This window comes from Rutilus rutilus (genome assembly GCF_951802725.1).
Source record: "Rutilus rutilus genome assembly, chromosome: 7".
NCBI classification, from domain to species: Eukaryota; Metazoa; Chordata; class Actinopteri; order Cypriniformes; family Leuciscidae; genus Rutilus; species Rutilus rutilus.
The window spans coordinates 24,584,308-24,609,263 of record NC_140221.1 but is presented as its reverse complement, the minus strand read 5'-3'; the positions used below and the strand labels follow the sequence as shown (position 1 = coordinate 24,609,263).

The 24,956-nt window shown below is 37.9% G+C and overlaps 1 protein-coding gene across 7 annotated transcripts in view; it reads right to left on the bottom strand.

Annotated features, from left to right (window-relative positions):
* Nucleotides 1-24,513, bottom strand: part of mink1 (misshapen-like kinase 1) — a 39,688-nt gene extending 15,175 nt beyond the window's left edge. For 3 of the 7 annotated variants that reach the window (XM_084413115.1, XM_084413117.1, XM_084413119.1), the window contains exons 1-16: nucleotides 23,331-24,513; nucleotides 15,110-15,175; nucleotides 13,076-13,258; nucleotides 12,725-12,835; nucleotides 12,237-12,327; nucleotides 11,714-11,844; nucleotides 10,558-10,612; nucleotides 9,604-9,682; nucleotides 7,218-7,393; nucleotides 6,412-6,481; nucleotides 5,373-5,583; nucleotides 2,800-2,910; nucleotides 2,004-2,090; nucleotides 843-863; nucleotides 423-599; nucleotides 182-343 (exon numbers count right to left, since the gene is read on the bottom strand). In XM_084413115.1, coding sequence (XP_084269241.1) covers nucleotides 182-343; nucleotides 423-599; nucleotides 843-863; nucleotides 2,004-2,090; nucleotides 2,800-2,910; nucleotides 5,373-5,583; nucleotides 6,412-6,481; nucleotides 7,218-7,393; nucleotides 9,604-9,682; nucleotides 10,558-10,612; nucleotides 11,714-11,844; nucleotides 12,237-12,327; nucleotides 12,725-12,835; nucleotides 13,076-13,258; nucleotides 15,110-15,175; nucleotides 23,331-23,387 — 1,788 coding nt within the window. In that variant the 5' untranslated portion in view covers nucleotides 23,388-24,513. The remainder of the gene's footprint in view (nucleotides 1-181; nucleotides 344-422; nucleotides 600-842; nucleotides 864-2,003; nucleotides 2,091-2,799; nucleotides 2,911-5,372; nucleotides 5,584-6,411; nucleotides 6,482-7,217; nucleotides 7,394-9,603; nucleotides 9,683-10,557; nucleotides 10,613-11,713; nucleotides 11,845-12,236; nucleotides 12,328-12,724; nucleotides 12,836-13,075; nucleotides 13,259-15,109; nucleotides 15,176-23,330) is intronic. The other 4 variants (XM_084413116.1, XM_084413118.1, XM_084413121.1 and 1 more) reach the window with 2 other exon arrangements.
* Nucleotides 24,514-24,956: the final 443 nt, after the last annotated feature.

Here is a 24,956-nt window from a genome sequence, read left to right as displayed (position 1 = left end):
GGCAGACCGTCGGCTTGGTGTGTCCCTGACTTAAAAAAAAAGACATTAACTAGCATACAGTCCAAAGCAGACTCACACAGATGTTTTCTTGTATTTTTTAAGAAATATTTATTCACACTGCATTCTAGCCGAATATGACCGCTGAGATTTGAGTGAGGGAATAAAATGACAGGTAGCACACCTTTCCCTGCCCACCCTGTGGTTCCACGGGTCTCTGCATGGGTGGAGTCTGCGAAGCTCCTGATTGGCTGATTGATTCTGAACGGGACTGTATGTTGGTGTCAGAGACTGTAGTGCAGATTTTGGGAGAGCCCTGTCTGTTCAGTTTACTGCGCTCCTCAACCTGAGAAACAAAGCATGAGAATTTATATTGTGATGCTTAAATTCAGAGCACTATTGTTTTCAGCAGGGTGTAAGCGTACCTCTCTAGCCCAGGCTGGTTTGTTGTTCTCTAGGTTCTTGCTGTAGTGGTACATCTGTGGTTTCTTGTCTTGTTGCTGCTGCTGCTGCAGTGAGACGAGATACGCGTGCTCCTGCTGCAGCTGTCTCTGAAGTCTCTCCGACTGTCTCTGCTCCTCCAGCTGTTTACGCTTGTACTCCTTCACACACATGAACAAACAATTAATAACTTATTAACTAGAAAAAAAATGTAGAAGGCATTTTTTGCAGGCACAGGAAATAATTAACACAAAACAGCACAGTGTCACATGCGCAAACACGGAGACACAAAGAAAAATGTAAAACATATGCCCCTTCCCAACATGCAAAGGAAATAATTATGAATTAATGAATAATTACACACAAAAACGTGATTATTTGAGGTTTAGGATATATTGGCTCACATTCTCTGAAGTTTTTGACAACTAAAGAATGAAAGAAAAACATTTCCCTTAGCTGTAAAATTCTTCTGTCAAGGATTTCAAACAATTGGACAATATGTAAAACAGCCTTGCTGTATTGGGTACACAGTGATGTAATATTGTGTGTAATTATGTCATATTGTATTTTCTTCTGATATTTTGACCTTGTTCGCAGCAAATTGTACATTTAAAATGAAACTAATCCAAGCAATATAAACAAATTACCAAATCAAATCTTTGTTATATTGACTAAAACATAAACAGAGCTGTGAAGACACATACACGTGTCTCACTTCAGCAAGGGTTCTCATGTTTAAGAACAGGGGTCTAAAACTGCTTTATACTTAAGAGCGTTGTTGTTTTCATTTATAAATAAACTACCATTAAAAAGTTTAGAGTCAGTAAAGTTGTGTTTTTTAAATTAATACTTTTATTCAGTAAGGATGCATTCAACTGATCGGTAAATACTTTTATAATGTTAAAAAAAGATTTCTATTTCAAATAAATGCTGTTCTATTGAACTTTCTATTCATCAAAATAATCCTGACTTTTTTTTTTTAATCACTGTTTCCACAAAAATATGAACCAGCAGCACAACTGTTTTCAACACAGATAATGATAATAAATGCTTCTTGAACAGTAAATCAGTATATTAGAATGATTTCTGAAGGGTCATGTGACACCGAAGACTGGAGTAATGATGATGAAAATTCAGCTTTGATCACAGCTAAATGACATATTTAAAACATATTCAAATAGAAAACTGATATTTTACAAGTGTAATGATATTTCACAGTATTACTGTTTTTACGGCATTTTTAATCAAATAATTTTAAATAGCTTATTTTATTTTAATTTGGAAGGAACATTTAAACATTTAGCTCAACTTAAGCTTCTTAACGCTAGCTTTGGGGGAATTTTACTTAATACTGTATTTTTCTTTAATGCATATTTTCATAAAATGAATAATTAAATAATTAAAGACCCATGCTCCAGAACATTTCAAAACCCTGCTTTGTATGTTTCAAATTCTGAAACCAGGCGGATTCTGATGATTCCAGCACAATCTCAGGGTCCTGTAACATGACACGCACCAAAACTGTCTGAGGACTGACAGAGGGAAGAGAAAGAAAGGAGTGTTACCATTAGCAATGCCTGCTCCTGCAGTAATTGTTGCTGCAGTATCTCTAACTGCCGCTGTTCTTCCTCCAACTTATGTCTTATAAACTCCTACAGAGAGAGGGATGGAGAGAGAGAGAGAGAGAAATGGGGAGCAGTGGAAGAGGAGAGGAAGGAAGAGACGGATCAGAATAGACTCTAAAGGATAGAATAAAAAGATATTTGAGGGAGCGGACAGATACACCTGTCTGTGCAGCCTCTGAAGATAGAGGCAGACATTTTAAAGAAGTGTTTCTGATGGGCTTTTTAAAATGGCTGAAGACACCTCGACAGAATGAAGAGATTTGTTCCACGCGCTTCATTCACTTACTGCGGTAGAGCCGTAACGTCACACCGCTTTTATAATCTTAAAATGGCACGCAGTGAGTGTTTACAACTAGTTCCTGCCACTCTGAGGAGTGTGTGGCGTATGCGTGTTTCTCCAGTCGTTTAGAGGAGGAAAACTGAAGGAAGTGTGATGTGAGGCATGTACATGTGAGGTCGTTCTGAAGAGTGTGTCCTGTGGCACATTGAGCACTAATTCATGCTGATTGGTCTTTTGTGTTTCTGTCAGTTTGAATTGTATTGAATGTAGGGCTGCACACGGCTCACCCACACACACACACACACACACACACACACACACACTGCATTTGAGAACCTGCTGCCATGGCAACCACTCCACAGACATTCCAGGGCCAGAGCTGTGCTGAGTGGGGAACACCCACGCCAGGCTGCGATAGGCCGGCCCGGCTGCAGTTCTGTGGCTGTGATTGGTTACCTGCTCTCTCTCTGCCATCCTCCTGTCCTCCTCTCGTCTCATGTCATCGAGTCTCCGGTGAGGAGCTTTATCCTGTTGCTGCCGCACCATCTCTCTCTCCTTCCTCTGTTGCTGTGCGTGATAGAGATAGAGAGAGAGTGTGAGTCACTTTAACATATTTGGCTGAAATAATGAGAGCCTTCCTATTGCTAAAAAATCATGTAATGCTTTTGAGAAGGGAAATTAAGGGGGAGAGAACAGAGAACATAGCCAGAGAAAAGAGAGAAAGCGAAAGTGACTAAGACATTGGGCACAGTTATGGTGAGAGAGGGTGAGTATAGTGATATTGGTGAGTCAGTGCACTGCGGTGCTGTACTCAGTGGGTTAGTGGCTAGATGGTGCTGCTGTCACACTGCACATGGCCTATATACAGTATGAAACTTTGAACAGCAAACCTAAACTATATCATTCCCAACACAAGCAATTTTACAGTATAATTATTAATTAGAATTTAAATATCACTGATAGCAAGACAAAGTGTGTGTGAGAAATTTGAGATATATATACAGTATATATGTATGTATATATATATATATTTTTTTTCATATACAAGTAGTATTAGAGATGAGAAAAGCATCTTGCACTTCAATGGATGAACATCCGACTACTCAATGACAAATTTACTTTTATGATTAGTGAGCTAGAAATAGTGCAGAAGAGTTAAATATTAACTTTAAAATTGTTAAATTAATATTATTTAAATACCAATAATGTTATTAATAATGATGTTATAATTATTATTAATATTTATTGTTCCTATTATTATTATTCTATCAAGTAAGATTATTAAATGTTTTCGAAAGAAGTATCTTATGTTCACCAAGGCTGCATTTATTTGATCAAATATACAGTTAAAACAGTAATATTGTGAAAAATTTGTACAATTTAAAATAACAGTTTTCTATTTAAATACTGGGTTTTGTGATTTTGTGCTTTTGGAAACATTTCTTAATGTTCAAAACAATTGGGCTTAATATTTTAGTGATAGATTTTGTCACCCCAGAATTCTTTTTGAAATGCATTTAATTCAGCATTTATTTGAAATGGAAATCTTTTGTAACATTGTAAATGTCTTCAAGGTCCTTTTTGATCAATTTAATGCATCTTTGCTGAATAAAAGTAATACACTTTTGAATGGTAGTGCATTATTAAATGAAAATAATATATTTCAGCTCAAAATATTCCTTTGCTTTCAATGGGATTGCAAATTTGGTCAGATTTTTAAAGTGGTCTCAGACTTTTGTACCCTACAATACAAAGTTAATTAAGTGCCATATTCTATATCCCCCAGCAAACATGTCTTGATCCCACCTTTTCTTGATTTAATTAGCTTAGCTGTGAGGGGCTTGACTTTGGGAACCTCTCCTAGTGTACAAAGGCAGACATGAATATAATGGCTTATGATGCTCAGTACATAACAAATACACACACTCCTTTGTGTTGTGGCCTATTCATCACCCCCATGTCTCTCTCAGCTAGTGTAGGATAATCAGGCAGTCATGCTAATCATGTCCTTCCACAGTCATCCAGTGACAATGACCACTCAAAACTAAATCAATTAAAAGTCTGACTTTGCAGAGTATGTAGAGTTCTCACCCATTTACCGGGTGCGTCTCTCAAATTCACCAACATGTACCTAACAAAATTCCACAAATACCTCCCTGTGTTCACTCTAAAGAAGAAAGACCGGCTCCAGATAAGAGAAAAATGTTCAGCACTTCAACAAACACTGCTGTAAATCTTCTGGCTGTGAACTACGTGTTTTATGTCAAACATTGACTTTTCTAAAATATTCTGCTCATAGCAGCGTTCAATGACCTGTTCTGATCTATATTCAGTCCAACATTCATGGACAGGAAATAAAATCTACAACACTTTAAGGATTAGGCCACCAAACAATGAAAATCATGTCATTAATTACTCTTGTTATTACATACTTGTATCACCTTCTATTCTGTGGAACCCAAAATAATACACTGGGCACGTTTTTAAATATAATGAAACTAAATAAAGATGGAGCTGTTATGCTTCAGGGAAGGTTGCAAAAAGAACCATAAAAGTATTATAAAAGTAGTTCATAGGGCCAGGTGATATGGCCAATTTTTTTTTATTCTGTGTGTGTGTGTGTGTGTGTGTGTGTGTGTGTGTGTGTGTGTGTGTGTGTGTATATATATATATATACACATTTTTTAGTCAGAATTATCGCGCTCCTATTCTTTTGCGATCTGTCTTTTTGGCGCTTGCGTGCGGCGGTCCTCGTTCACTGAAGTTTAGCAGAGACTAGCTTACATAAGGCTCGTCCACTTCAGACAGCAAAATGGGAATTTTTGCAAGACTTTCTAACACTGACAGATGGAGATTATACCTGTGAAATGTAAGTTATGCATGGAGGAAAATACCACATCTCAAACAGAGCAAGTATCTGTCAGTGCACAAATACAGACCACCTTTTATGATTGGCACGCTGCCCTTATTTCCTGTGAGAAGAAAGATGATGTTCAGTGACTTTCATGTGCACATGCATGCATGTGTACCTCCTCTAAGCGACGCCTCTGTTCTTTCTGCTCCTCTATCCGTTTCTGCCGGTCATGCAGCAGCTGGCGTTTGTGCTCCTCGGGGTCTCTGCGCTGAGCGGCGAGCTGCGCCTGCTGTCTTTTTAAGGCCTCTGAACGCTCCTTATTCTCTTGCTGCAGCCGCAGGAAATCCCTCCGCAATGTCGACTCACCAGGAACATTCAAAATAGAGCTTCAGACATAAATAAACAGAGAAACAGGAGAGTCAGTTGATTTAGACAGCTAAGGTTTGCAAGGAGGACTGTACGTTCATTTCTCTCTCAGTTACATCAAGGGCATGCACTCATGTGCAAGTGAGTAGGGATTGATCCATGTTGAGTAATATGATAAAGCATACGAGGAACCATCTATGCACATAAAATAGTTCCCTAAACAAATCTATTAAGGGTGTAATTTCTGCCCCAAAGCTCCAAGCGCAATTGCAAAAATAATGATTGTTTCCAAATAGCAGATGTCATGATTTGATGATCCCACCTTAAACAAACAAATGGCTTACTTATTACTGACTCATTCAGACATGTACAGACAAGTCTTAAATCTTTTATCAGAAGTTTTATGTGAATCAAAAGATACATTTAATTCAAGCCAAGTCTCAAATCAGTTATCTACTAGTTCAAGTCAAGTTAGTTATGTACTAGTACTCAAGTCAGTTATCAACTAGTCTCAATCTCAAGTCAGCTATCTACTAGTTTAAGTCAGTTCTCAAGGAAAATTGATTACCAAATCAAATCTTAAGTAAAATTATCTACTAGGTTATGTGAAGTTTCAGGTCAATTACGTAATAGTTTAAGTCAAGTTCAAAACCATTTTTCTCACTTTAATGCAGCTCGACCCTAGAGTTTAGCTATCTCTGGTGACTCTATACATTAAACTTTGATATAAAATTCACACACTATATAATGCTAAGTTAACACAAAATGTCAGTAACACTGGGGAGAGCTTCTGCAATGTTGTGTAGTGCTATGTAGGGTTGTGTAAACACAGATGCTGCTGTGTTTACCTGGATTCTCTCTCATCACCTCTGTTCTCATCCTCTTCATCACTACCGCTGTACTCGTACTCAGTCTCCTCTGAGAGGAATCAAGACAAAATGAAAAAGTGAGAGAGAGAGAGAGAGAGAGAGAGAGAGAGAGAGAGAGAGAGAGAGAGAAATGGGGAGCAGTGGAAGAGGAGAGGGGGGGGGGGGGGGGGGGGCAGGAAAATAACAAGAAAGACTTTAGGCATTAATATAATATGGCTCAACACAGTTTATGCATACTGCAGCACTTTAGAGTCTAAATCATCTGCACTCTTCCTTAACTGATACCGTGTGAGCTCTAATAATAATGCTGAAGGCTGCTGGCTGGATGCTTCCATTTTTAGCTGTTCTTCATTCTTCATATCCAGAAAGAAACATAATTCAAGCCCAGCTGTGCTATTTGATTACACTCCTGGCCACAGATCTCATGAGTTACTCTAAGCTACACAGTTATGCACAAGCACCCTATTTGTGGTCCAAGGCAAAGATGATCTCTGATTGGATGGGAGTCTTGGTGACCTCATTGCACAAAGGCAAGCAAACAAACTTTATTAAATATCCTGTTCCACCACAGAGCTCCGGTGGACAAATTATAATCTATAATCCAAGAGGAGCCCCTGCATCTGTCCTGACTCTGATGATAAAACTGATTTAACTACTGAATTAATTATTAAGTGCTTGGGTCATGAAATGTTTGGGGCTTCTGTGTTTAATAAAGCTCTATTGCTCTTATGTTTTGTCTAAAATCATTTGCAAAGGCAACATTAAAGAAAACGCATTGCACATACCTTTCTCGCCACGTTTCTTGCGTGTACGGTCGATGTGATCTTTGAGCTGGATGCGGACCTGTCTCTCAGTGGGCTGGTCTCTGATGAACGAGTGCTTCAATAGCTGTTCTGTGGATGGACGACTCGGATAGGACTTCACAAGACAACCCTCGATGAAGTCAATAAACTTCTTAGACCTGAAAGAGACAGAAAAACATGTAAGAAATTAATGTATTAGCAAGAAAGTCAATTAAAAAAATAAAACTGGTTATAGAATGCTATTATACAAGGCCCACAGGCCTCGGGTCAGTGCAAAAGAGTTTCACGCCAGCTTCAATTTTTTTAATTTTTTTTATTATGTTTTAAAGTGCCCCTATTATGCTTTTTCGAATATTACCTTTCATGCAGTGTTTGATACAGCTGTCTGTGACTGTTAACGGTCTGCAAAGTTGTTAAGTCAAAAGTGCACGATAAAGTAATTGTCTCCCAAAAGAAAGAAATCGACTCTGGACAGCCTAAACGGGTCGTCAGGAACTATTTCGTGACCTGCATACGTAACACGGTAACACATTTGCCAAATGCCCGCCTATGGTCTTGCATTGGCTGCCCGCAAACAACATTAACTTTGATCTGCCCTCAAACACTGAAGCTGGTTTTGTGTACATGTCAAGAAGCTGCTGTTTTATGCTCTGCAAAATCAAATTCTCTTTGTAAACACTTCCAAAAGATGTGAAGAATTACCACAGCAATACAACAGCAGTATAACCTTTTGATTCATTTGATTAAATGATTGAGGTCTAAATGGGATTTACAAAAAGCTTCTCCATTAAAGATGTATATATTTTCTTCTGGGTTTTCAAAACAGTAGGTTTGTGTTTTATATTGTGTAGGTCTAACTCGCGTTATTACTGTCTTACTGAAATACTTCGGCAAATGAGCTCTGGGTCCACTACTGCCTAAAATTGTGTCCATTAATGCAGACTGTCTATTGTTGTTATTGGATGGATAAAGGATGGAGCAAGATTTGTTTTAAAAACTTTAATGTTTCATCAGTCATTCACGTCAGTGCTCGGCTAACGTATGCGTTGATATTGATACAGTTATTGATATAGTTTACACACGTGCACTGCAATAAATTAGAAATCTACTTGTTGATGGACATGCACTTGTTAATGCTGAAGAATTACAGTTGCAACATCTCACAATGTACTTCAAACTGAGTAGCGCATCACTGAGAAACATCCTGTTCAAGTCGTCCTTCCGATGCAGGTTCGGGTTGAATAACTAGTTCTTCCAATGTTTCATCATCGGACTCTCTGATTGATATGGTAAAATCGACGCCGTCGTTTCTGTCTTTACAGTGTGTATAATCGGTGAACTTGAGGAAGCCTCCGGAGCTGAAATTCAGTTATGGTAATGGCGTTTTGTTTCCGACACACACTGTAAGCGGTAGACCAATCACAACAGACTGGGCCGTCTGGCAAATTAGAACTGAGTAGCTCACGGAAAGGAGGGATTTAGAGAGACTGAATCTTCGGACGAGTCGTTTGAGAATCATTGAAAAATATGGTGATGTGCAGTGTATATTGTGAGAAAATGAAAGTGCTTTTTGACCTTTGATGCATGTAAACCTGTTGCAGAAGACCTCCAAAACAAAATTATGAACCTTTAAAATAGCATAATTAGGGCACTTTAAGAAATATATTAACCCCAACTTTTGAACAGTCAGTGTATATTTCTTTCTGACGAGTAGTAAAACTATATTGCTAAAAAGAAACATATTAAACAAGAAAAACTCCTCCTTGATGAGCCCTGTAATAGTTTAATATAAAGTCATAAAGGAAAAAAAGATTCTAAATTATACAAAATCAGACAGACACATATTGAAAAAATGCCAACAGAACAGGCTGAAGCAGAATATCTTACACATCATTGCAAGTAACAGAGAATGTAGTAAAACGAAACAAGGCCGCCTTTTTTATTCAAACCCAACAAATGCTCCATCTCTACTTCTATAACCAGCTGTTCAAGGGCAGGGCTCTGACCAAAAGTACCAAAATAACTCCAATCTGAAAACTATAGCATGGCATGCCAATATATGACAACTGCAACCAACAGGAAGAAAAGATAAAAACATAGATGAAATGAAGGTAGAAAGAGAACACATTTTTCGTCATGCAACAGCACTCTATATGTGTAAAAGGTGTATAAAGGTGTGAAAGCAAACGCTGCAACTCCTGCCTGAAAAACGAGGAAACCACATATAAAAAGAGAACCTATATGGATGGCAGCGATCATAACTTAGTATGCAGTGCATGTATATATAGATGAGGGGAAAAAAGGGAGGGAAGGAAGAAGGAAAATATAGCTTGATCTTAAAATAACAGCTGAAACAGCGTGTCCTCACCATTTCTTGGACTTCAGTTTAGGAGGAGGGTTCCGTGGGATAAGGAACAAAGCTCGCATGGGATGCATGTCACACAACGCTGAGGGAAAGAGCACAGAGATCAAACACGCTGATAAAAGACTCTTTCACCTATGTGCCCAATTAACAAACTAACTGATTCAAGAGGTGACAACAATTCATGAACGAAAGTAGAGCGGTGACTGGGCCGCTGCTACACGGTGTCCGTGTGAGCGTGTAAGAGAGAGAATATGACTAAGTGTTGTGCTGCATAAGTTATGACAATGGAGTACAGATAGACCTCTGTTACTCTATTACTTCTTTTGTTCAACTGGCATAACAGGTATGGGAAAGAGGGACATTTAGCGTTACTGTTTGCTTGGTTTATAAAATGTGAAATGTTTTAAATAGAATATTTTTTAAAAATTGAAGAAAAAAGCACATCATCTTTAAGGCCCATTTACACTAAGGATGTTAACTATAATGAAAACTATAATAATAATAATAATAATTTTAATTCTATGAGAATAGGAAAGTCCACACAATAAATATAATGATAACAACAGAGGAACGATATCATTTGGATCTTTTTCAGAACGTTTTTTCCAGCTGATGAACGATATTTGACAGCCCATGAGAATCCACCCGACTCTAAATAGCTTGAGCATTTAATGCAGAAGACGATAACTGTGCTTGTAAGAAACAGAACGTTATAGCATACGTCACCCCATTTGCATTTCAGACCAGAGTATGTGAGGGGTAAAGTGAAAGCAGTAACTGTGCAAACTCACATATTCAACCCTTTTTGGAATATTCACTTAAAAACAGAAGCTGCAATTGCGATTGTAATGTGAGTGTCATACTGCTGCTACGAGGGACTGATAGTTATTTTGTTCATATTAAGGTCTGGATCCACACTGTAATCTGCATCTGTAAACACACAGACAGTGTACTTACGAGGTGCTCCTTCAGCCATCTCTATAGCGGTGATTCCCAGAGACCAGATATCACTCTGTTGTAAAATTAAAATTAAAAAAAGGTTATTTTATTCAGGCAAAGTCACACACAAACACACAATCAATCAATACAAGGGGTGCAATAATAGGGATGGGTGGACTGAAATGGACAAATTCATACTACCAATACTAATGTGTATTAACAGGATCCTCACATAAAAATAAATCCAGTTTAAAGAAAAAAACATTAATAATAACAATTGCATTGTTTATTGGTTATGTACTATACATTAACGTGTATCATGAGCTAAAAGGTGAAAAACAAAGAACTTTGCCAACAAACAGTAGTTTAGACTTAGAGGAACCATTTCTCCTCGCAGACAATGCTATAAACCAAACAGAGAAGGTTTATAGGCAATGCTACAAACCAAACAGAGAAAAGTGTAGTATTCAGTATCACTTCACTGAATAATTACCAAGCTAAATGTCACGTGTATTTTCTGTAGACAGGTTTTTAAGGGAATTAATATTGCTTTAAATCTCACGAGTTGTTGATTGACAATATTGTATTATTCTTGTTAAACAGAAAACAAACAATTAGTCCCATTTAAATGTTGATAATGGCTTTATAATGTTTAATTGATATAATTAAACATCCCCATTTTATCATCAGAATTCACAAACCCTCTCCTTGTGATAGAGGCCAGTATTGGTATCATCAGCATATGATAACAGGGCTTTATGTGATCTCAACATGGCAGCCACCATGACAGAAGACCCTCTTATGCAGCTAATTCTAGATCTGTCTGTTAAACTTATTGTAAAATTTATTTGTCAAAAGTACCAATTGTTTCTTAAGATAAAAAAAATGGGAAAATGCCTGATGTACCTTTTAAAACAAAGACAATGTGGCCCACACACAGATGTATAATACCGTCAAAAGGTTTGAGGTCAATGAGATTTTCTAAAGAAATTTCAACAGCTTTCATGAACATCTTTCAAAATAAAAGTCTTGCATCAGAAAAAACATAGAATTAAACAGATAAAAAGTCTGTTGTTTCTTTGACTGCACACTTCCAACCTACTCAAAACGGTCTTGCGACCCACTTTTGGTTGAGAAACAGTGGTGTACATCAACAGTCAGAAGCTCATTTTACCCTGTAATCATAGGTGGAGTCAGGATTCTCATCACAGGCGATGACTTCTGGGGCCATCCAGTACGGAGTGCCAATGAAAGTGTTTCTTCTGCCGACTGTACGATCCAACTGTGCACTCACCCCAAAATCCACTACAGAAAGAGTGAGGAAAGAAGCAGCAATTAGGGTCTGTAATATTACACGACACGTTTTGCTTTCAAAGTCTTATGAAACCTGTTGCGCAGCCAAAATGTTTATATTCATCAATGCTAATTCCTTCCTTCTCATACACAGACACACTCTTCCACTTAAGCCACACTCTCCCTCGGGTTGTGGTGTGTGAAGATATTTTTGTCGTGGTGTCAGGCCTATATTAATGAGCTTCAGTGCTTTGCTCTAGTTGTTAAAAGATGTTCTCTAATCAGACAGGATATGGGCAAGACAACAGACACACTCAAACATACAAAACTGGGCTACACAAATCAAATATCACAGTTACTGAGCTAGTCTGTTTTTTTTTTTGTCAAGCAAATATCCCACTCACCAAGTTTAACCTCTGCGTTCTCTGTAAGCAGTACATTCTGTCCCTTGATGTCTCTGTGGATGACTTTATGAGCATGGAGGTGAGACAGACCCTGAGGAACAGAGAGACAGCGTTTACTGGCTGTGCAACATTACATACACAATTCAAATAAGTACTCAAGTAAGGCTGCAGTTAGGCACCATCTATCAGGCATGTAATATGTATTGTTAAAGTCAGCATGAAACGAAAATTGAGATCATCTTTTTTTCCTATGTTGCGACACATGCAGTTTGCTGGAAGGGATGCATTTTTGTCCCGCACACTTGCAGGCACACATGCCATCAGTAAAGAGATGTCATTGCGAGGGGGAGGAGTTAAAGTTTTTGTTTAAAGACTACAAAGGCACATGACTGAAGAAAAAGGAATGATGCACACAGATAAATCATTCATAACGAACACTGCAATAAGAATTGTCAATTTTGATTTCATGGTGACTTTAAGAGTCTTACTCTCAGTATCTCTCTGCAGATATAAGCGATCCAGTCTTCTTTCAGAGAGTTGCCCTTTGTGTTCTTCACCAAGTCTGTCACTGAGCCGGCACCACAAAACTCCATCACCAGCTGAACAAAAACACACATATATGTACATATATGAAACTGCAAGCTGATACAAGCCATTGTTTTCCAAATCAACAAGGTCCATGACCAAGAAATATATATTTTTCATGCTAAACCATTTCAGTTAATGGCAGACTATAGATGTATCTGATCACAGTGTCATGATGCAAGAATTTGAGCAGTTATGAGATCAGTTATAAGGTCAAGAGACGATCAGGTTCAGAAGTCTGAGGAAGCACAGACCCAGAGCTGGTCATCGTGTCCGGGCGGACTCTTCTTCACGAAAGCTCCGTAGTAGGTGGCAATGTTTCTATGGTGACTGTACTTCTTCAGCATGTTGATCTCAGCTTTAATCTCCTCCTCCTCTTCCTCAGTCACATCCATGACCTTTATGGCCGCCAGCTGGCCCGTCTTTACATGACGACCCTGAGGCAGAAAGAATTTCAATAGCAAGTAGCATAGAAATGGCTAATTTACTAACTTTATTTGTTAATACACCATAATCAGAGTAGATACCACCATATTTAATTTTACATGAGCAAAAATTAGGCAGTAAGGCATAGAAGTATGATGAAAACTGACAAAAATATACTGGCATTCGCAAGTGTGGGGTAATTTCTTTTTTTTATTTTTAAGAAATGGATACTTTTATTCAACAAGGATGAATTAAACTGATCACAATTGACAGCAAAGGCATTTGTAATGTTACAAATTATTTATATTTGAAATAAATGCTGTTCATTGAACTTTCTATTCATCAAAAAAAAAAAAATTTGGCTGAAGCACCACAATCAGCATATTGATTTCTGAAGGATCATGTGACACAGAATACTGGAGTAATGGCTGCTGGAAGTTCAGCTTTGCTGAATAAATGACAGTTTAAAATATATAAAAATAGAAACAGTTATTTTAAATTGTAATAATATATATAAAAAAAAAGACTTGGCGAGTATAAAAGACGTCTTTCAAAAAAATCTTACATACCACAAACCTTTGAAAGGTAGTGTATGTATTTTCAAACAAATTTATTTTGGCTCGACAAATGATTAAATCCAAATAAAAGGTACATTATAGTACATTAATGTATAACATAACAGTATATTAATATATAACATATTGCGGACTGTACGTCTATTGTTCACCACCTTGTTCTAATTTGCATATAATTACCCTTTCAAAATTATTGTGCTAAAACCATAGTACTTTGAGAAATAACACGGGAAGACACATAGTATACACTAGTCTACAAACTACATTATTAAACACAACACTAAAACTAAGCTAGATAAACCACATCACTGTCAACCCAAAAGCTAAACACATTCATACCACATTCCTTTAGAAACTACAGTACACACTCATTAAACATGACATAAACTATATCCTCACTAGTCTATAAACGACACATTTTCCAAACAATACAGCCTGAAGGAGAAATTACACCCTACACACTCTTTAAAGGCCGCTTATGCCATACATTGCAATAATTACAGAGGCCTTTAGGGTTAAAATCACTATGAGTCTGCAAGTATAATGACTTATTACACACTACATATCATGTGGTTCCTTAAAAATGAAGAATGTATTTTTTTTCTATATTAAAATACTCTCTCCTATCCCAGCTTAATATGCAGACTATAAGAAAGCCATTTGTAGACCAATTTATCCAAAAAGTGTAAACATACCTGACTAACCCGAAACAGCATCACTGGACTATATGTTTGACTGACTAATTGTAGATGAGGAGAGTTAAGGAAATCTGTTTGAAAACCACACTTATTTTTCAAATTCTGTTTGGTGGCACTAATAGTACAGAAATTACGCAATTTAGCTTTAACCATTGAATGTATCTGCATTCATTCTGTTCTCCATTCATTCGGCACTGTCAGCTTCCTCCCCTCATCCAGGCGTCTTCATCTCAACGGTGAGTATTGACAGGTCTGAGCACAGCTGCAGGGATCTGAGGTACTCTGTGTTATTGCACCACGCTGAGAGTGCAATGACATTCTCACACATGCCCTCACGTACACATGAACACAACTGCTTTAAACAACTTCTGTCCTCTGTTACTCATGTACCAGCAACCACTCAATCCATCTTCACTCTCGCACTCAAAACACACATGTCGGTACATAACTCAATTTTTCTAAGAACACAAATTGGAGTTTTATTTATCATTCGAGAGGTCATCTAAGATTGCTGAGTAACAATAGGATAGCATTTACTCCTAACAAATATCGCCATCCCTCTTTCTCCTGCCCTCCATCTGTATCTCACCTTGTACACTTGTCCGTAGGTGCCGTTGCCCACGACTTCCACCAGCTCAAAGATTCCTGCTGGGTCCTGACGGAGAGAAACAATTTTTAAGATCGTGAAATCATACAATCATGCAAACCCCTAAAATAAAGACTGTAGAGGGAAATTCATTTGGATTTACGTACTTCAGTCCAGTGACATTAAGACCCCAAAATACCTTAGAGGCTTAGGCCAGAAACATCCTTTACTCAGGAATGTGAACGCAGATGCCAGAATTTGACCAACATGGTTGAACATTCTTTGATATGCGCTCTTACGTTGGCAAAGCAAACCTCAGGGGAAGGTAGAGGTACATAGAATTAATTAATTCTGTGCCATTAAAAAAAAGAAACTGTTCTCCATTTGGTATTTTAGTGTTGTTGTTTTTATTTACAGTTAAGACCAGTTATTAGATTTTATTTTATTTAAAGTCAATAAATAGTTACATATTGACTTTTCACATCTTTTTAGAGGTGATATAAATCAAATCTTATAATTGGTCTTAACGGTTTTAACCTTTTCTCAAGAACTGGCTTACATTTTTTAAACATCATTTCATTAAAAGAACGGTTAATGAAACCGTTAAGTAACCAGGATATTTAAGACAAATCAGAATCAATAAATTCTTGATGAAACGGCAGATTTTTTCCCTTATATTTTATGCTAATGTAGTTATGGCTCCCCTTGTGGCAATGCTGAGAATTGATCAATTGTGGTCGGGCATTTCAGCATGCATGAAATAGAGCTAGCATAGCTAGAAGTGTCTGCATTTGTAACTTGCACTGGGTGTGTTTCGAACCTTATAAGTCAGAACTTCTCTCTGTACTTTCTTATTGTCACTCTCAGTGTAAAATATCCAAACTACACGATTTGAACTAAGTCTACGATGACCAGGAAAGAAAATATTTCATGGCCTAAATCAAGCTTATTTTTGGAGATAATTTTTCTCTCTTAGACGAGCAGCTCCCTTCTGGCTCAGGATGGCAATGACAGAACCATTACCTGCTCAGCCATTGAGAACAAGACAAGGCGTCATGCTTTTACAAACCCCAAGGTTTAAAAAAGGAGTTGATGCTGCAATGTCGTGTATTAAGACCCATTATGCAACTCTCAAGCAGCTTTATGTACATCTTATGTGTGGCTTCAGCTGGGGAGCGCAGCCAAAAACTAGAATGAGTAGAGGGTTAAAAACAGCCAGCGCAGCACACACACACACACACAGTGCGTGATTCAATATGGCCTCGGTACAGCTCTGTGGGTGGACAAGGCTAACGTTCTTCCTAGCTCTCACACACATATACACACCATGATCATCTCGCTCTCATCTGCCTCCAATAACTGCAATCTTTTTCCTCTCTCACTCTCTTCATCTCCTTTTTATCTTTTCCTCTCTCCCTCTCTTAAAGAGATCTGGAGTGGTGAGCTGTAAGTGAGCAACATGCTCTTATGTGAAACATCAGTAAGAGGGCGAATGGAAATGAGAACAGACACAAACAGGATTAAAAAATGAGCATTTATAACATAAAATAGCACATCATATCAAACCTATATTTTAGTGCCCTTATAATATTCAAACTGAGTTTAAAAAGATCAAAGGAAATTAGTCTATACTCTAGAGAGATCATCTGTCTCAGATGACACATACGCAGGGAAATTAATAAATGAACCGATGAATAAGATGATAAACATATAATAAGGCTTTCCCTGGAGAATACAGGGGGGAAGTTTGCCTGTGGCTTTTAAAAAATTGTGAAACAACAGAATTTAAAATAAAATAAAAAGCAGGGTAAATCTTCCAAATGAGCCAGTGTATGTCCATGCATGTGTGATGAGTGACACTGCAATGTACCAATGGAAATATGTGCCAATATATGTAAATGTTCACTGAAAAACCCATTTAAAACATACAGAAAAAACATCAAATCAAATTTAAAAATGACACAATTTTTTATTGATATTTAAATTGCCATGCTAACAGAGAAATGATGCTCTCATAAAAGTTGAGCAAATTAGATTACTAAACCCATTTGAAAAAAATTCTTTATTTTACAGTGTCCTTGTTAAATATGTTACATGTACTTACCATAGTAATAACAGTAAATTATGCATAATTACATGCAACTAACCCTCAACCAAATCCTAATCCTACCCTAACTAATCCTATCCTATAGTAAGTACATGTTTAATATCACTCAGTACTTAAATATATAATTACACTGTAACAATGACACCTAAAATAAAGTGTAACCAAAATTGCAAATTACAGTTTGTTCAAAGATTCAGTCTCTCTAAACCACTTTTTTCTGCAAGTATACCCAGCCAAGTCTGTTATGATTGGTCTACCGCTTGCAGCGTGTGACAGAAATGAAACACCTTTTCCCATTTCTGAATTTCAGCTCCGGAGTCTTCCTCAGCACTTGATAAGTGCTGAAAATAGCATCTTCTGACAAAACAAATCAAACTCTTCCAGGCCTCAACTACAAACACAGTGTTTGAGGGAAGGTCAAAGGAGACGTTGTTCGCGGGCAGCCAATGAAATTGGAATTATCCAAATTTGTACATTGTTCCGTAGGTATGTAACAGGAAGTGAGACTGGAATTGCTGACGACTTGTTTAGGCAGTTCAGAATCAATTCTTTCTTTTAGAAGACAGTTACTTTGTTTGTAGTGCACTTTGATCTTTAAAACTTTGCGACTTTTACATTCATAAACAGCTACACACAGCATAAAAGGTAATGTTCGAAAAAGTAAAATAGGGGTACTTTAATACGGGTAAAGTTATCACAGCTAGACTACTTAGTGTTGGGCACTACTAGTTTACCTACATTTCTCAGTAGCGTAGTGGTAGCTGTCGCTGTTTTCTGAATCAAATAGCTGTTCAGTAGCGAAACTCTCTTTTTGATCAAGTAGAGCGGTAGCGTCCACACAAGCTACATTTTCCCAAGCATTTCTAAAGCTCAAGCTGAAATCGGAAATACAACTGCTAAGTATGACTGATGCTGGATCAGTAAGAGACAGTGACGACTTCTTCGTGTTTTACGGTGGTTGGCAACTATAGGACCATATGATTTCATTTCCACGATGCGAAAAACACATAAGGAAACGTACCCTGGTAATCCAGAGTTCTCACGAGAGCACAAGCTGAATTTGTTCAGCGAGTTACTCTGGTGTCGAGTAATGATGCTCATTTAATATGCCCCTCGATCTGAGCTGCACCAATCACATCGGGTTATCTGATATAGGCGGGCCAGAGGCGAGCTAAACAGATGACGACAGCGCTGTGATGTCGAAGTCATTAGAAAACATTGCAAGATGGCGATGGATGAACACCAGTTGTTTGAAACGGCTTTGGCCGCTACAATGAACTAGTTAGACTTGGCTTTTTATCTAAAAGAGGAACAGAAGACGGCGCTCGAATCGTTCCTTTGCAAGAAGGGCGTTTTTGCTGTTTTGCCGACCGGATACGGTAAGAGTATAATCTACCAGTTAGCTCCGCTGGTAGCTAAGCGTATGGGGCTTGTTGTGATTGGTCATAGTGTTATCCAGTTGCGTGCAGTGAAATTTTCAAATGCATGCTTGGTGCCGCCCCTCGAGCTGGGCGATTTTCATTAGTCGACGCCAAACCATTAAATCTTTTAGATTTAGGTCTGGATTTCCAGGGTAAAGGAAACGTGGAATCCAGGCATAAAAGCGTAATTTACTGTATAACGCGGAATTTCACGGAATTTGTCAGATCTTGGATGAAAAGTAGGTCAGTAAATTTAAATAAAATCGCGATATAGACTAGTGTCTGTGAATATTAAACTGCATAAAGACCATTTAAAAAGGAATCATGCATGTTCTGCGCATCTCTGTGAATGAATGGCGCAGACGCGGGACCACACACTCACTGAAGCATGCATGACGCTTGCGATGTTTTCAGCCTATATGAGGACATTAATGGATGAACTTCATCTACACAGCCGCTCTGAGCGCCACTTTAGCCGCATTTTAGCTTGATTTGAGAAAAACTATCGTCATATTATAAAAACACAGAGAGACTCAAAGGTTTACTCGGCAACCCGTCAATATAAAAGGTTTAACCTTTGAAGAAAGTTTTGCTTCAATTTAAATAATTGGTCAAATTTGCTTTAAATTTTTTATAATTGGTCATTACAGTTTAAACCAGTAAAATGGAATAAAATAAAAAAAGATTTCATAGTGGCCTAAAAATGTATAAATTATTGTTAAATTGTATACGTTTCATGATTTCAATTAATTACACATGCTTTTTGATTACTACAATTTAATTTAACCATTCAAATGGGAGTCCAGAAAAATTAACACAGAAAAAAAATTTATTTGGAATGTGGGAAAAAATAAAACGTATTTTATAGGGCCCTACAACCAGCTTTTTGGTGCATTACCACCACCTTCTGCTCCGGACAGTGACATCACGTCAATCCTTGGCAACACGTGAGAAATTTACTTAATGGAAAAAGATGCACACACTCTCGACACCTGGTTTTGTTATAGTTTTATATAGTTATATGGTTTTATATAGTTATGTTTTTTTTTTTTTTTGCCAAATTGGTTTGGAACAGTTAATTAGGGTTGTGCGTGCCGATGGATGACCGACATCACGATGGAAAGCCACCATCGTGATGCCACGCCCCCCACCCTGTCAGACCAGCCCAGTCTCACGGCAGTTCGTGAAATTCGTACACCAGTGGTTGGGAACCTATGGCTTGCGAGCCACACCTGGCTCTTTGGCAAAAATCACGTGGCTCGCAAGGTCTCTCACCCTTTACCAACAAACGATAGTTTCGCTAGATAATAGATCGACAATAGATGATAGATAGATTGATTTATATGATGGACCGATTTAATTTAGGCTTTTATTCACATATAACATTTTTATTTTTGGGTGAACTCCCCCTTTAAGGCTGGAAAACAAAAATAGCTTTTGGAAATATTTAGAACAGCATGCAGTTATCTGACAGGAAGATGAAGCCATTAGACACTAAAGTAATACCCATCAGAGCCAGCCTATGGTTATCAATATTTAAGCATCACTAGATCAAGTTACATCATTAACCTGCAACCTCATGAATACAGATACCAACAAACATTAATAAATATTCTCTCCTTGCCAATGTATGGCAAACATCTGGCTTTAGGCACATGTGCACTTCAGCTGGTTTATTTTGATCAGTCAATAACAAGCTTCTGTTACATTTTGTAAGGTACAGTATAGCAGATTTTTCTAGTCATCATGACATGCATATTCATTAGTTTGTGTTTAACCAATATCTTACATCACTACTATTTGATATCTTGGTTTCTGTTAAGATATCATTAGCATTTATGTCGCATTTACATAAACAACCCAACTGTCAAATAGGCTGCTATTATGATTATGTAAAAATTATGCTGCACATGTCCTGAAAAGTGAAGCCAAAACGTTTCAATCGCCCCCAGGTGGTTGGGCCCTGTATAGGTCATAAACCCCGCCCTCTTCATGTAGTCTAATGGCCTATGAGACAAACTAAATCAATTTACACTTCAATTTTTTTTTCCAAAGATGGTTTCTGGTAGTTTGGTTTTAGTTAGTAATTTGATGTTGTAAAACCGAGAGTGACACGTCATGATTCTCTGAGCGAAGTAGCCACTGAAGCACCAACAGACTTTTTTTCAGGATTTTCAGGAGGAGTTTGGAGCTTTTATTTCTACATTTCAACTGTTTATTTCACACTGACATGAGTTGTCCTGCAGTAAACTGTACTAACTGATTCTGCGGGAGTGTGGGAGGGGCCTTGATACCTCGGCTCCACTTCATACTTCTCCACTCTCACTACCGCGCAGACTCGGGTACCGAATCAGCGCAAAATTGGGACATTGGCGGCTTCACTTTTCTACAATGAAAAAGAATGAAGGTGCGTCGTCCATCTTTTTTTACAGTCTATGTTATGTAATACTAGACCAATTTAAATACATGACTTTACAAAATTCAGGAGCCAGCAAATTACTTCAGCTGATTCTGTGCCAAGTTTGATGCTCTAGCAAATCAATGTTATTTAAAAGTGATCCTTACAAGAACTGAAACTGAGATGACCACAGGTGAACTTGAGAGCAGGTTGCTCTCAAGTTCAAAAACAATGCAACGAAACTACAAACCACCTCGGCCGTGTGCGATTCTAGCTAGAGGGCCACATGTAAGGCAGAACTCTTGAGATAGTCTAAATGTGTTATGCTCGCCTAAATGTGCATCTACGCTGTATGTGGGTGTTATATAGGACAGCTATCAAACAATGAGCTTAAGTGAATCATCGTGCTCTTTCTCTCTCTCTAGGGGCAATATCACACACATCACACCCTGGGAGAGCCGTGCCCAGGAACTCACTGTACCAACACACAAGAGATATAAAGTTACGGCCAGAGGTCTATCGTTTATGGCATATTCACAACCGCACTAACACACGTAACTGCTGAAGTGTCAAAAGGATGGAGTCCTGTCGTGTTTATGTCCAGTCCGCAAGGTTCAAAGCAGTTGTTTAGGAAGGACACATACCTCGACAAACTATTAAAAACATTTTTGTTAATTGAAATAAAGCTGGAAAAATATATATAAATATTTTTTTTTTTTTTTTAAACATTAAAAATTGGAAATTTTGCTTTGGCAACTAACTAAATGATTGGAGAAGTCTGCCATAGATTTACTGTATGACATTTTAATGAAACCTAATTGAAAACTAAGTGAAATATTTTTAAGTTGAATAATAGTCAGTTGGAAATAAAAACTAGCCTAAACCTGAAAATGAAAAATAAATAATTTAAACCTAAATAGTAATACAATAAAAATGACAAAAGCACATAAAAATTATACTAAATTAAAAAGTAAAATGATTTTTATTTTCAGATTGACATGTTACCTTATCTATATGCCAGTATTCACCTAATTAGTGATCATAATTAGCCCTAAGACACTGGATTAGCCACCTGCTAACATAGCCTACCTCTAAGCTAGATGACTAGATTAGCCTTCTGCTTGCACATTAAATTCACAGTCTATTCTAGTATACAACATAATATGCCAGCTATTCTAAGGCTAATGTGCACAGTGCATAGGTTTGGGGTCAGTAAGATTAAAAAAATTAATACTTTTCATTCAGCAAAGATGCATTCAATTGAGCCAATGTGACAATAAATTCATTAACAATGTTACAAAGATTTCTGTCTAATCACAGAATCCTGCAAAAAAGCATTTCGTTTTATATTAAAAACAAGAGATGTTTTAAATAGTAAACATATTGATGACAATGAATTTCTGATTAAATGAATGCAGCCTTGGTGAACATGAGAGAATTCTTTGAAAAATATTCCTGACCGTTACTGACAGAGTGCATAGGTAATTTGTTGCTAAAATGGTATTTTAGCTGGTTTCCTGCTAACATAGGCTATACTTTGGTGAAGGATTATCATCTTCTTGCCATAAAGTCTGGATTAATGTCAAGAAAATAATCTGCCCACTTCTCCATACTACGTGGGCAACTCATTTTCTCCCCTCACAAAATGGACTCAATCGTTGCTGTAAACATATCAAATGTATCCATTAACTGAGACTTTCCAGCATCTGGTCAGTAGGGAATGGTGAGTTTTTGTAACAAAAAATAAAAAAAATAAGAAGCCAAGCCATTAAAAACAAAACAAAAAACAGACAGTCCACTGAATCATGCCTTTACATTTGTATTGTACGTAAACATGGTGAGTGATGGCCTAAATGTAAAGTTACACTAATGTTTTTGCAGGGCATTCCCCATTCAACAAGGGAGATATTCTAAGATTACAGAGGAAGCATATTCAGTGTCAACACTTATTTGCAAACTAGGCCCTCCCAAACCACAAATGTACGTGTGTGTGTGTGTGTGAGAGAGAGAGCGAGAGACCTAGACTTGCACACACAGAAATAAATAAACACTCCAGGCCTTGATTATTTTATTACACAATACAGGCCCAAGACTCACCTGCTCGCAGGAAATAATCAATCACGAGCTAGTAAACCTTTAAGATCGTTATTAAAAGCTCGTTATGTATATAGTTTCCTCATAACCCATAATATCGGCATATATCATACTGTTATGGATTTGTTTGGGTGTGAAGGCCTCTGGCAGGTGCAGGCAGGTGAACAACACATAAGTTACACACACACACAAACACACACTCACCCGCAGGGCGGCCAGGTCGATGTCATCCAGACTCCGCGTAGGTGCGTTTTCTGACATTTTTACAGCGATTCAGGAGGAAATTCTAAATATGTACTCCAAAACTGCAGCTACGACAGCGGTATTTTTATTTGATCAGTATATTTCTTTCAATGGACAGTTCAGAAAAACTTGTGAGGTCCCCGGAGAAACATTTGGCTCGTCCCCGCCGCGACCAGTTTAACCGACAACAGCTGCAGGATTTCTGACCATAAAATGTTTGTTTCTTCTTTATCGGAGAACAAAGGGTTCTTTAAGGCTAAGTGATCCGGTTCTTCATGCAAGTGTTCGAGAAATGCCTAGCGAACATTTATCGATGATAAAGGCTGAGGTTGAGCCTATAATCCTGAAGACTGCATGGCAACATTTACATGAGATTGAATCAGATGTGCCACACTGCACTCCGTCTCTAAACTCATTTTGGCAGCACTGCGTAAGTTAAGCCAAGCCTACCTCAGTCAAAGCAGTAGAATAATATATACACGAGCAGTATAAATCACAAAATATGTAAATAAAGAGGCAGAACTTCAAGATAAGTCAAAAGCCGAGCTCCAAAACAGCGGCGCTCGCTCGTGATATCCGCGTCAATCTGCCACAGCCGTCATGTTACGGCGCAACCCACGCACACGCCTTAAACGGGATTTCTGTGTGGATTTCGATGTCAGTGTTCGGCTCAGTTAATGTCCACAGTTTTCAAAAGTCTCTACAATGTGTCTCGGATTGAAATACACGGTCCTGATGTCAAAAACAAGAAGTGTTTACGTCGAATAAAATTCCGCCCGCCTGGCAAACTTTCATTCCCTCCTGATGTCAGTCAGCGGCACCTCCCGGTTGTGCGCAAAACCTCCGGAGCCGATTTGTTGAAAGGGGGAAGAACGGAAAATCAGAAACAGCACCTTGTTTTCAGGCCGGACCCTTTAAGGCAGTTACTCGTCACGATGCATAACGTTACATAATATTATTATGATTAAGATATTTGTTAAAACGAGTCGCCTCGGGAATAAACTTTGTCCTTTTGCTGTAATCTCGTTTGTTTTCATGGATCAGATTGAACTTCTCTCTCCTGTGTTGGTATGATCCTATTCCTACTTCTACTGTGTTCGGGTTGTGACGTCCCTCCTCTGCAAGAATATACAACACTGTTTTCCAGCCACTTTATTTTCCCCCCTCCCCTGCACTTTTCTCACTCCCGTCTTCCTGTACTGTTTGACTGAATTGCTACGGTGCTACAACAGGGACAAACTTCCCGAATAAGCTAGTTACAATGGAGACAGGTGGTAGCCTACCGGGATAATACCTCACTAACTGTAGCAGAACATAAACAATAAAAAAATAAAATAACTATAGCAGAACATAATCACACAAGCTGTTTTTTGTAATTGTTTTTAAGTTTTACATTGACTTCTATTGCTTTTATACTAAGCTAATGATATTTTGTTCTCATAAACTTACATAAGCCTAACTCTCACACTTTAACAATTTTCTAATTTAAGACATAATTTAGTATGTTTATTATAGGGATAGTTCATCTGGAAAACAAAATAATAATAATATTAACATTCATCATTTGCCCTCGTGTCGTTCTTGACC